This window comes from Monodelphis domestica, chromosome 3, assembly GCF_027887165.1.
Source record: "Monodelphis domestica isolate mMonDom1 chromosome 3, mMonDom1.pri, whole genome shotgun sequence".
NCBI lineage: Eukaryota > Metazoa > Chordata > Mammalia > Didelphimorphia > Didelphidae > Monodelphis > Monodelphis domestica.
Genome location: NC_077229.1, coordinates 63,939,733 through 63,952,230, shown reverse-complemented (window position 1 = coordinate 63,952,230; position 12,498 = coordinate 63,939,733). Strand labels below are relative to the sequence as shown.

Genomic DNA, 12,498 nt, shown 5'->3' with positions numbered 1-12,498 from the left:
AACCATGCTTTAGATCAGTCCAACTGTGGGCACATTTAGGAGTTTGGGGACACTTTGTAATAGGAAGATAACAATTATGTGATATTTACTCCAGGGCAGCTAGATGGAGCAATGGATAAACTGCCAGACCTTGAGTTAGGAAAACTCATCTTTTTGAGTTCAAATTCAGCTTCACACGATTACTAGCTGGGTGACCCTGGGCAAGTCAACAACAAATGACCACCTGAGGCAACTCATTCCACTTGATGTGAGTATGGGTGTGATGCCTTTTGGATGTGCACAATAACACTAGCATTTGAGATGTAGGAGAGGAAGCAGGGAGACCTCTCTGTTTCCCCCAAGAGGTACCCCAGACCTCTTAGGGGATGGAATCCCTGGTGATAAAGCCAGTGGTCTGAGATGAGGAGCAGCTCCTAGACATTGGCACTCTGACTGCTGGAAGTGAAGACTAACACAGGCACAGGTTGTTGACAAGCTGGGTAATTCCAGGTAAAGATGATAACAATGGAAATCATAGCTTCCAAGTCTGAATCACTTTATTTTTTCTTTAACCCCCCCACCTTCCATCCTAGAATCAATACTGGGTATTGGTTCTAAGGCAGAAGAGTGGTAAGGGCTAGGCAATGGGGGTTAAGTGACTTGCCCAGGGTCACACAGCTAGGGAATGTCTGAGGTCAGATTTGAACCTAGGACCTCACATCTCTGGGCCTGGCTCTCCATCCACTGAGCTACCCAGCTGCCCTCTCTAAACCGCTTTAAAGTTCATAAAGAGTCTTCCTACTCCCAGCACTATGATTAGTATTCCCATCTTACAGATGAGGTAACTGTGACTTTCTTTGTAACCAAAAGATCATAGAAATATAGATATCTTTGTTTTAAAAGAAACCTTTACCTTCTGTCTTATATTCAAAGCTAAGTATAATTATTTTATTATTATAATTATAATGATTTATTCATTTGAGAGGCCAAGCTTGTTCCCTGAGATTCTTCACAAATATGTCAAATAGTTGCATTTTGAATAGTTGTCTTGGGTGGGAGGCTACAAGTGACTCACTGTGAGGAGGGTCGGGATAGAAGAGAAAAAAGGCCAAGAACTATGATCATAATAACTGACATATGTATAGTGCCTTTAGATTTACAAACACTTTACATAAGTTATTTCATTTGGTCCTCATAACAACCCTAGGAGATAGGTGCTAGAATTACCACCCCCATTTTACAGATGAGAAAACTGAGGCAGAAAACATTTAAGTGATTTGACCAGGGTCACACAGCTAATAGGTACCTGAGGCAGGGTTTGAACTCAGGTATTCCTGATTCCAGGCTTAGCACTCTATCCATGTCACAATTTAGCTACCCAAGAAAGAGGTTCCTCCAAGATTTGGGTGACTGTCTCAGTGGTGATGGAGAAGATAAACAACCTAAGCTAGCCATTCAGTGGATCAGCTTTCCTAGAGTGCTCAAAGATGTCCCAGGGTAGGTAGGGCTCTCCTGGGTTTGTGGGTACGTGTGAGCATGAGACTGCTGGCTCTGCTCTAGTCAAATTTTTAGATTCATCTTTCAAACCATGGTGAGAAATCTCAGGCTATGACTTCAGGTGTCTGTCCCTAATCCAAGCCTACCCATGCAGTTCTTCATCATCATAAAGCCACTCTCATAACCCTGGAAGCATTCACACTCAAAGCTGCCCAGAGTATTGACACAGGTTCCATGGCCACAGAGGTCAGGGGAAATTCGGCATTCGTCGATATCTGGGAAGAGAGAAGGCACCGGTCATTGGAGGGGAAGAGGAGTCCTTGTCTGGTGGAGAGAGAGAGGAGGCACTGGTCATGGTGGGGGAAGGCATCCCTAATTGCTGGAGGGGAAGAGGAGGAACAGTCAATGGAGGGGATGGCAGGGAAAACTGGGGAGGGAGAGGAGGTTGGTGCCTGGGGAAAGGAGACACTGCTCCAGGGCTGTAGGGAAGAAAGCAGTGGCCCTTGTCAGAGAATATAAGACACAAGTTAGTGATGGGGAGGGGAGAGAAGCTATTGGCCAATATTAGGGAAAAGGAAGGTTTTGTGAAGATTAAGGAAAGAGGAGACTGAGGAGAAGAGATATTTATCAAGGTTCAGAAACTGCTACTCAGTGTCAGCAATTAGATAATAGTGTTTAATATTTGGGGAGAGGAAACACAGGTCAAGGTCAAGGGGAGAGGAGCCACTGGAATCAGAGGATAGGAGACACAAGACACACTGGTTATCAATTGAGGAAGAAGAAACTAGCTGGTGTCTGGGAAAAGCAGATACTAGTGTTTTGGGGACAGAAGACATTTATTAAAAATCAAGGGGAAGAGAAGACATTGGTCAAAGCCAAGGAGAAGAAATACTGGTCCACATCAGAGGACAGGACACTGGTCAGTGTTTGGGAAAGAAGACACTCGATGAGTTAGGGGCAGCTACAAAAGCTTCACACAAGTCCCTATGAATTATTTCTAGGTCCATCTTTGGGACATGGCCTCTGAGGACAGAACTACCAAAAACATACCCGTGCAATTCCTCTCCTGAGCATCGAGGGCGAAGCCATTGCCACACATGCAGCGGAAGCTGCCCACAGTGTTCCTGCATGAGCCGTGGGTGCAGAGGCCTGGGAAGGCCTTGCATTCATTCACATCTGGTAGGATGTTGGGGAAATGGAGAACAAGAAAAGTAGGATTAGTCACACTTTGTCCAGAATCTCCTTCCCTTTTACCCAAGCCTTATCCTGGGTCCTCTTACCTTTGTAGAAAGGCCGGCCAGAAAGGAAATCCCTGCTGGCAAAACCAGGGCCTCGAGGGCAGATGATAGCAAATTCTGGGGAGCCAGGTTCTGGGCACGCCTCACAGTCAGCCCCCCAGGCAGCCCCCACAGAGCAGCAGCACATGTCCATCCGATATTTGCCTGACAATGGGGCTAAGCACTCATCTTCATCCCACTTCAGGAAACATTGCTCTACTCTCACATCTGCCCAAGGTGAGAAGGAGGAAAGGGGAGGTCACTATGGGTCACATCTGGCCTGAAATGGGTGTCAGCACCTTTATGTCATCTAGGATTCCTCTGAGTTAATCCAGTGTTCTACTCTCCCTCTCCCCCTTCTCTCTCTCCCTCTCCATCCCTCTCTCTGTCTCTCTTTCCTCTTTCTCCCTCTCCCTCCCTCCTTCCTTAAGCCCCCCCTCTCTCACACAGCTCAGTTAGTGTATACCTGAGACCCTTGCTTCCCTAAACCCTAACCTCAGAGCCTTCCATATTTTGGCACTCAATAAGAATTGATTGAAATGATCTGAATCGCTAGGAGAATTTGCGCTTGAGGATGAAGTACAAAGGCTATTCTGCTTAGTAAACTTTGACTGCTTATAAAGGACTTTGTAACTGGCAGACACCTAACACATCTTCACTGTGTTGACTATCAAGCCAAGGTTCACATAGAAGACTAAAGTATAATCTAGGAACTGTCAGGAGATAGGAATAATAATACCCATTAGATCGCTATTTGTTTTGGCAATTTCCCTAAAGAAGGAAAACCTTCTACTGGGTACTTGTGGAAGATCCCCAGGATGGGTGGGTGAACCCGATGATGCCCCTTCTAGTGCCTAGGGAGCGAGTCCATGGGCTGATGAGCCAAGCAGAAATGGTATCTTCACTCACCCACGCACACTCGCCCTGTGCTGTCCAGGGTCAGGCCCTCAGGACACTCGCAGCGGAAGGAGCCAGCAGTGTTGAGGCAACGTCCATTGGGGCAGACACTCGGGAAGACCTCACACTCATTCACATCTGGGGAAGGGACAAGACAGACAAGAGAAGGGGATGTTTGAGGGAAGGGAGAGACAAAAGAGGACTAGAGAGGAATAGAGGATGGAGGTGAGGGTGTCTAAAATATCTGAGGGGCCCAAATCAGGGCAGAGGGGTAGGTTACGGGGATCTGGTTCAGGTCCAGCTCCTTGCCTAGGTTTTCTTTTGCAAAGAAGATGCAATGAGAACAAAGGAAGACGGGCTATGACAACAAGGGCATGAGAGCAAATGAAGAAGCAGGGCATTAGGCTGGGGAACACTGCCTTCAGTTCAGCGGATCTTGCCGTTCTTCCTTCATGGGGTAATGACTTGTGAGGGGATTGGATTTAAGTGAGGCAGAGTTGCAGAGACTTTGGTCTCACTCTCTCTTCCAGAGTCATCGAAGTCCAGTGATAAGACAGAAGTCAGGATGATTGGGATGGCAGATGTAGCAGATGATCTTGGCGTCTCCGAAGTCTAAACATTCTACAATGCCTACTTCAGCTGTACCCATGCCCCAATGGGTACAAATTGTTCTCATCTGCCCGTCCTGCCAGAGGAAGTCCTTGTAGTCTTGAGGTAGACATCCTCCCCCAAACTCACTGATGGGTTTGAGGCTATTGGCACTCTTCACCTTGTTTAGCCTATCTGCTGATCTGCTGAGATGGTTTTACTGGGGTGAGTGCACACTACAGCTTCTTGGAGACCCAAGTGAGAGGATGAAACTAAAAGGACTCAACAAGTCCTCAAACCAGAGGTGCTAGTCCTCACCTAGGGGGGTTTAATCTAGAGGTGAGCACCCTAAGAACTATGGCCTACTGAAAACAGAATAAAAGATTGCACTTCTGTTCATTATTTCATGACTTAAAAAAATGCTTTTCTTATAATGACCCCAGGAAGGAAGGTAGGATGAATAGTATCACCTTCTTATGACAGATAAAGAAATAGGTTATCAGAGAAGGGTAGCTACTTCCTTAAGGTCACACAGCTAGGAAGGAAGGGAAGAAAGAAGGGATGGTGACATCCATCAGATCTTGGGCCTCATTGCCCCCAGCTTTAGGAAGAGACATTAGGGTGGGAAGAGGAGAGGGGCAGGGAAGAGTTACCTTCACAGGTGAGGCCTTTCATACGAGCAAAACCCCGGGAACAGGCTGGGTCTGGGGGGAGGAGAAGGAAAGTTATTGACTCCGCTGGTTTTTGCTCCCCTCACCCCCCAAACAGGTTGGCTCAGATGTGATCTCTAAGCCAGTAAACTTTTCTTCCACCGGACCCTCGTGTCCCACCCCTGGCTAGAGCCCTCCATAGAGAAATGGTCCTCAAAGAATGTCAGGTCAGTGAGGAGGAACATTTCCTTAGCAGCCATAGGATCATCTGAATCTGGAAAGAAACTTAGAGATCATCTGGTTCAGTTTCCTCATTTTAAAGATCAGGAAACTACCCTCAAGAAAGAAAGGGACTTGCCAAGAGCTACTTGAAATAGTAAGTGGCAAAGCTGGGTTACCTGCAAGCCTGACACTCTCCCCATCTTCTCAGGGATACTCCTCAGACCTCCCAGGTAGCCACCAGGCTCACTAACCTTGGCCAAGGCAAGACTCTGAACTCTGGGAAAGTTATACTCCTCAGGCTTGCTCAGGGCTCACTGGTAGACATACCCAGAATTGTGTGGACACCAGGCTGGCCCTGGCCCCTTCCCTGGCTCCACATACAAGAATTAAAACATACCAATTTGAAAGGGACTAATGAGGCCCTTCAGCCCCAGCCAAGGGGGAATCCCATCTATGATATCACTGACCACAAAATGAGTTTCCACTCTTTGCTTAAAGGCCTTGAGTGATGGAGAGTTTACGATATATCAAGGCAGACAACTGTAACATAGTTGGATTTCTCTTAATGTTGGGAAGTTTTTTCTTATTCTGAACTTCTGCTCACCTTTGCTTTGGAGTCTCTTCTCCAGCTCCTAGAGTCAGTTCCCTAGTGTTTTCCCCTGTCCCCTGCTTTGGACCCACCACTTACCTGTCTCACAGAGCTGGCAGGGGCTGCCCCAGGCAGCTCCTAGGGTGGCACAGCACTCAGACCTCAGCGTAGCACCATTGATGTTGGCTTCACAGCGGCCATCCTGAATCTGTAACCAGCACGTGCCTTTCATACTGTCTGTGGAGCAGAGATGGAGCCAATGGAGCAAGGGTGGTGTTTGGAGCCTTTCCTAGGGATCCTCCACCTGTGGCCCACATGGGCTTGGAGGATGGGCAGACAGATGGACAAGGGGATAATTTCATTAGGGAAGAAAGTTAGTAATGCTCACCCACACAGACGTTGCCAGCAGGGTCCAGGCGACTGCCTGGGGAACACTCGCAGGCAAAGGAGCCTGCATGGTTCCGGCACAGCCCGTTCACACAAGGGTTGGATAGGCACTCATCAATATCTGTGGGAAGACAGGAATGAGTCCTCAGCACAACTCCAGAGATGGGGGAAGCCCCTCTCTCCAAAGAGAATCCTTGAAGGCCCTGGTACCACCCCCAGTCCCAGCCCCAGCCTCTTCCCCATCGTGGTCAAAGGAAACTCATTCCTCAGTAGGAGTGTGAGAATGGTGGTCAGGGTCGCATGTGTTTAGGTGAACATATAGATGTACACGAGTGCAAACCTATGAGTTCGTAAGGGTAAATGAGAGTTCATGGGTATTTCTTTGTGTGTGTGTGTGTGCTCATACTTGCATCGAGCAGGATGTTCCATGGCAGTGAAGGACCTTGAGTTAATTTTATTGAAGATTGGCTAAAGAAACTGGGGATGATTAATAAGAAGCTCAAGGGCAGCATGATAGTAGTCTTAGAGGATCATAGTTGATCATAGTATCCTAGCACTATACACTCTGAATTGGAAAGGACCTTGGAAATCACAGAATCCCATCTCTCTGTTTCTGAGCTAAGATCCAGAGGTCAAATGACTTGCTCAAAGTCACACAACTTGTAAGTGTCTGAGATTGCACGTGAACCAAGGTCTCCCTTACTCAAATCCAGTGTCCTATCCAGAAGGACCTTCCTGGATTGGGATTTGATTTGTTTTGTTTTGGCCTAGAGGGCAGAACTAGGAACAATGTATAAAAGCTGAAGATGGGAAGACTTCAGAGGGTAGGCTGCCTCAGGAGGTGGGGGATCCCACCACTGGAGAGCTCCAGGCAGAGGCTGGATGATGACCCCTTGCCAGGAGTTTGGTAGAGGGGAGTCCCAGTCAGGGATGAGATGGGGATAGAAATCCTGATAAACCCCTTTCAATGATGAAACTACTAGTGAATGCACACACCCACAGACTCTGTGTGTGTGTGTGTGTGTGTGTGTGTGTGTGTGTGTGTGTGGGTGGCACCTTCGCAGGAATCCGTTTCAGTCTTGAAGGTGAAGCCTGTGGGGCAGGTACATGTGTAACTGCCCGGGGTATTCCGACAGAGCCCGTTATCACAAAGGAGGCGGTTCAGGGCACACTCATCCACATCTGGGAAGGAAATTATGAGGTTTATGAGGGACAGTACATGAGGAAGAGGAAGGAAATCCTGCCCCCTGCCCACAGTTCAGTATTTGAAGAGGGATTAGAAAGGCACAGCTCCCAGGAAGAGGGATGACTCCCGACTGCCCCACCTCTGGTTCCCAGCTCTGCTTTCAGCTCTGGTCAGTCCAGTCTTAACCCTGGGCTGAATTCTTGCTCTGGTCCCCACCAAGGAAGCAGAGCTTGACTGGGGATGGGGCTGGTGAGATGCATAAACATGGCAAATAGGACTGATAAAGGCATAAGAGAATGGGGGGAAAGGAGGGAAGGGATAGGAAGACAGAATGATAGCAAGATGGTGGGATAGGAATGTGTGTGTGTGTGTGTGTGTGTGTGTGTGTGTGTGTGTGTGGCAGGCAGTAAGCAAAGCAAGGGGGTTGGGACAGTATGAAGATGAGGGCTAGGGGAAGAGAGAAATGGGGAGTACAGAAGCTATAGATAAAGAGGACTGGGGAATGGGACAACTGGGATTAAGGTTAAGAGGTTAGGGGAGTGTGAGATTGGAAGAAGAGAGGATGAGAAATAGAGGCTGGGGCAAGGAAGATGGAGGGGGAGGGAGAGAGATACAGAAGGATGAAAAGAATGGGACAAAAAATAAGGGGGGAAAGGAGAAGAAAAGGAAGGAAGAATGGGGAACTAGGAGGATGAGGAATGGAGCAACCTAAAGAATGGGGATGCTCAGATTCCCACATACCCACACATTCCTTGCCAGGGGGATCAGCCTCATAGCCCAGGTGGCAGATGCATCTGTAGCTGCCCCGAAGGTTCTCACATACACCATTGGGGCAAATGTCAGGGTTCAAGGCACACTCATTGATATCTGGGGTAGCAAAGAAAAGGAAGCCCTTTTACTTTTCTCTGGAAAGCTGCCTGAATTCCAGACCCTCACCCTGTGTGGAGACCTTCACATTGACCACCATAAAATCCTTATTGCACCCTGAGTCTCATTCTAAAACTTGAGAGAAAACTAAAAGGAAACTAATAATAGTAGCTAATACTCCTATGACACCTGAAGAGTTTCCAAGTGTTTGTCTCTCCTTTGGGAGAAGAGGAGGATATAGTTTCAAAGAGGTCAGATGATTTGCTCAGGTCACCTAGTTAGTAAGTGACAAAACTAAGATTCTAGCCACAGAATCATAGAAGACAACAAACACTGATTAAGTATTACTATGTACCATGCACTATGTACTAAGCCCTTTATAAACGTATTTCATTTGGTCCTTAGAACAACTGAGGCAAGACAGAAGTTAAATGGCTTGCTTTGGGTCACACGGCTTTTAAGTGTCTGAGTCCAGATGTGAATTCAAGTCTATCCTCTCTTCAGACTCAATATGCTATCCACTGGACCATCTAGCTGCCTCACAAGAGCTGGAAGAAACCTTAGAGGTCTATTTCACATCTTCATTTTAAGATCAGGAAACTGAGGCTCCCAGACAGGGAGTGACTTGCTCAGTCTATTTCACAATCATGCCCCTTCTAGTCTTTGTCCTTATTCTCGGCCAACTTCATCACTTTGTGATTCTTAGCCCCCAAAAGTCATTCACCCAACATTCCACAAGATTAGTGACAGTCAAATTTTGGGACATTTCTTCCTTCCTTCAACAATTCTACTATACTTAGGTGAGGAAACATCTCTAATGAGAAGGCAGAAAACAGTTCTAAAGAGAAGGCATTTTGTTTGTATTTGTGGTCTGTGAGAAAATAAAAGATTGTGCTCACTTTCAAGATTTCATTTTCTGCCAGGTTTAGGAATTTTGCACATTTGGTAAAGGGAAGAAGGATTTGATAGCAGTTCTAGCCTGTTTTTACTACTGGCATCTTCAAAAGAAGAGATCAAAGACCCTTTCTGTCACCCATCCTTGACCCCATTTCTTTTCATTCATTTCATTTTGACCATACCTGACCTAGGCAGTATCATTCATAATTCCTTTCCTTTAAATTCTAACCACCCTCAACTTGGGGGTTCCTGGGGTGTCAGCACTCACCTCTACCATCTGCTGTTATTCCAAGGCCACTGCTGCAGAGAGCCTGGAATTCATCTGGAGAAGAGAAGAGGAAAAAAGGGAAGAGGAATAGGGACCTTGGCTCTAGCCCAAAGCACTGACCAGAGGTCTAAAAGTCATCCCTCTTTCTTCTCTATTTCCTGAGACAACAACTTCTCCCCAAGAGTGAGTAGCCTTCAGAGGAACCTCTAGATAGTGACCTCCTTAGAGGATTGACTGTCCCCAGAAGAGTGAATACTCCTAAGAATAATTCCTCCAGCACAATAGCACCACTCCTCTCCCCCTTCCCCATCAAAGCTTCTCCCACTAGAGTTGCCAATGTGGAAGAAAGCTATTCCACCCCAGGGCTTCAAGAACCATAGATGGTTCCAGAAGCAACCAAATCACAGAGCCCAAATCAGTATCAGCCTTTAAGGACTTTAGGAGCTGGGGTCAAGACTGACTATTGAGGACACTAGAGATAGCAGGGGGTTGGAGGGCAGAGAAAGGCAGGGTCTGACCAGAGTTCTTGGCTGGGCAGGGCTGGCATGGCTCGCCAAAGCCATGGTCAGGGCTAGTGCAACAACACTCAGACTTGGTGACAGCCCCGGGAAATGGCCGTGCACAGGTGCCCTTCTTGATGGCCCCATAGCAGGTGCTTCGCATATGAGTGTCCACACAGACCCGGCCATCTGCTCCAATGGCCAGGCCACCCACACACTCGCAGCGGAAGGAGCCTTCTGTGTTGATACACCAGCCATTCATGCAGATGCCAGGCGTCTCACATTCATCAATATCTGTAGGGAAAGGACAAAGCAGAGAAGACTTGGAATTAGGACACTTCCCCTGTGGTTGCGGGGGGGGGGGGGGGAGGGCCAGCAGAGAAGGACAGGATGGAGTAGGTTTGAAGTTGACTCAGGAGCAATGCCAAAACATCCCCACCTGTTCTGCTCCTACTCTGTTCTCCTCTTTCCCATGCCCCACCAAATTCATTGCTTTTTTGGCTCTTCCTTCCTCCTTTTCATCCCTTTTATTGTTCATTCTGTCTACTCTCCTTGCTCACTGCTATCCTTTTTTCATCCCTCCTCCATTTCCTTTTTCCTCCTCTGTTTCTCCTCTTTACCATGTCCTTCCCATCTTCGTTTCTCTTTTGGCTTCTCTTTAGCTTCTCTGTCCCTTCCACTCTATTTTTCTTCTTTCCTTACTATACCCCATTTCTTCTTATTTCCCCCCCATCTTTCTTTAGTACATCTCCCTTCCTTATCCTTCCTTCCTCCCTTGTGTCTACCCTCTTCATTCTTCTTTTCACCCCTCCATCTCCCTCATCTTTCCTCCATAGCCCTTCATTATCCCTATTCCCCCCCATATCCCTAATGCCTTCATTCTATTTTGTCCCCTTCATATCTTGATCCCTTTTCCCACTTCTCCTTTCCACTTCCTATCCCTTTCATTCTGTTTCTTGGACCCTTTCCCTTCTTCTGCCTTTTATACTCCTTCCTATCTCTTAGCTATCTCCCTTGTCTCCTCTTCCCACCTTCCCATTAGATCTCCCTTCCCTTTTTCTCATTCTTTCTATATCTTTCTGCTTCCCTGTACTTCCTCCCCCTATCCCTCTGCACTCAGATCTGTAGAGAATCACAGTCACATGCCTAACCTGTTATCGGAGCAAACCTCATATAACCTTCCAGACAAGTGGTCATCCAGTCTTTTATGAAGATCTCTGATGATGGAGAACTCACTACCTCCCACAAAGCAGTGGAGTTTGCTTCTATAAGTTTTTCCTATTGAACCAGAATCTGCTTCACTGGGACCTACCTCCATTGCTCCTAGTTCCTCATACTTTCAAGCATCCCAGTGGCTGTGTTTGACTTAAAGGAACAGCAACACAGAACCATAGTATCGAGAGTGCAAATGGGACATTGACGATCAGGTATCTACTTTATCCATAGTATCCTGGCTGAACACTTCCAGAGGCTGGGACCTCTCCTTTGTCAATTCAGCATTTATTCAATACCTATTGTGTGCTAGGGACCTAGATGATGCAAAATCAAAATGAATAGACCTAGAAGGCTATTCTGATAATCTAGGTAAAAGGCGATGAGGGTCTGTATGGTGGCTGTATGCTGTGAAGGGAGAAAGAACAAGTTTTGACAACCGATTGAAAATGCTTGGGGAGTGGAAGATACCGACAAGGTTGTGAGCCTCTGAGTCCCCTTCTATTCAAGAATAAATATTAATGTATAAAACATACCTATTTATAATAAAGAAATTCAATAAAAAACTCAGTGGCTCCCTATTATCTTCAGGATCAATTTAAACTCTTCTTCTTGGCATTTAAAACCCCTCATAACCTTTCCTCTTCCTTAACTTTCGAGTTGTTTTATATTTGCTCTTCCATCTCTCTCCCATACTCTATGATCCAACAACATGAAACTTCTTGCTTTTCTTCACATAGAACACTATCTTCTGGCTTTGGTGGGCCTTTGCACTGCTAATCCCCCTCACTCACAGAATCACTCCTTTGATTTATGCACTACCTTCTACATGAAGTCTCATAATTCCTCCAACTTGTAGTACCCTCTTTTCCTATCTTGTATTTATTTTGTGTATGTATTCTGTGTACACTCTATCTATCCATGTTGTTTTCCAGATAGAATATAAGCTCCTTGAAAGCAAGGATTTTTTTTTAATTTTTATGCACAGTACCTGTGAAATAGCCAGCACTTAATGAGTGCGTATAGATTGACTGATAAATTTATGGTCCTATGATTCTCTGTTCTCGCTGAGTGCTTTCACTATGTCTTTGCTCATGCCACCTTCTACTGCTGGGATGACCTCTTCCACCCAATCCTTCTTTTGAAGTCTATCCCTTCCTTCAAAGCCCAGTGCAGGTGCCACTTCCTCCCTGAAGCCTTCCATGACTCCTCCACTAGGAAACATAAATCTCTTGGGGGTAGCTAGGCAGGACAGGTAGAATGACAGACCTGAGGTTGGGAGGATGTGGGTTCAAATCTGGACTCAGACATCTCCTAGCTGTTTGGGCAAGTCACTTAATCCCAATTACCTAAACTTTAGCACATTTCTGCTTTAGAATTGATACTAAGACAGAAGGATTGAAAAAAAAATCTCATTCCTCAACATAAAAAAAAAGAAAAATAAGAAAAGAGGGTCATTAGAATATTTTTTAAAAATACAAA

General features: G+C 46.3%; 1 protein-coding gene across 1 annotated transcript in view; it reads right to left on the bottom strand.

The window, feature by feature from the left end:
• FBN3 (fibrillin 3) overlaps positions 1-12,498 on the bottom strand; it is a 108,387-nt gene that overhangs the window by 58,896 nt on the left and 36,993 nt on the right. Inside the window, exons 15-25 of the mRNA XM_056822065.1 lie at positions 9,823-10,098; positions 9,305-9,358; positions 8,014-8,139; positions 7,143-7,268; positions 6,088-6,207; positions 5,799-5,936; positions 4,892-4,942; positions 3,663-3,788; positions 2,757-2,981; positions 2,527-2,652; positions 1,623-1,751 (exon numbers count right to left, since the gene is read on the bottom strand). Coding sequence (XP_056678043.1) covers positions 1,623-1,751; positions 2,527-2,652; positions 2,757-2,981; positions 3,663-3,788; positions 4,892-4,942; positions 5,799-5,936; positions 6,088-6,207; positions 7,143-7,268; positions 8,014-8,139; positions 9,305-9,358; positions 9,823-10,098 — 1,497 coding nt within the window. The remainder of the gene's footprint in view (positions 1-1,622; positions 1,752-2,526; positions 2,653-2,756; positions 2,982-3,662; positions 3,789-4,891; positions 4,943-5,798; positions 5,937-6,087; positions 6,208-7,142; positions 7,269-8,013; positions 8,140-9,304; positions 9,359-9,822; positions 10,099-12,498) is intronic.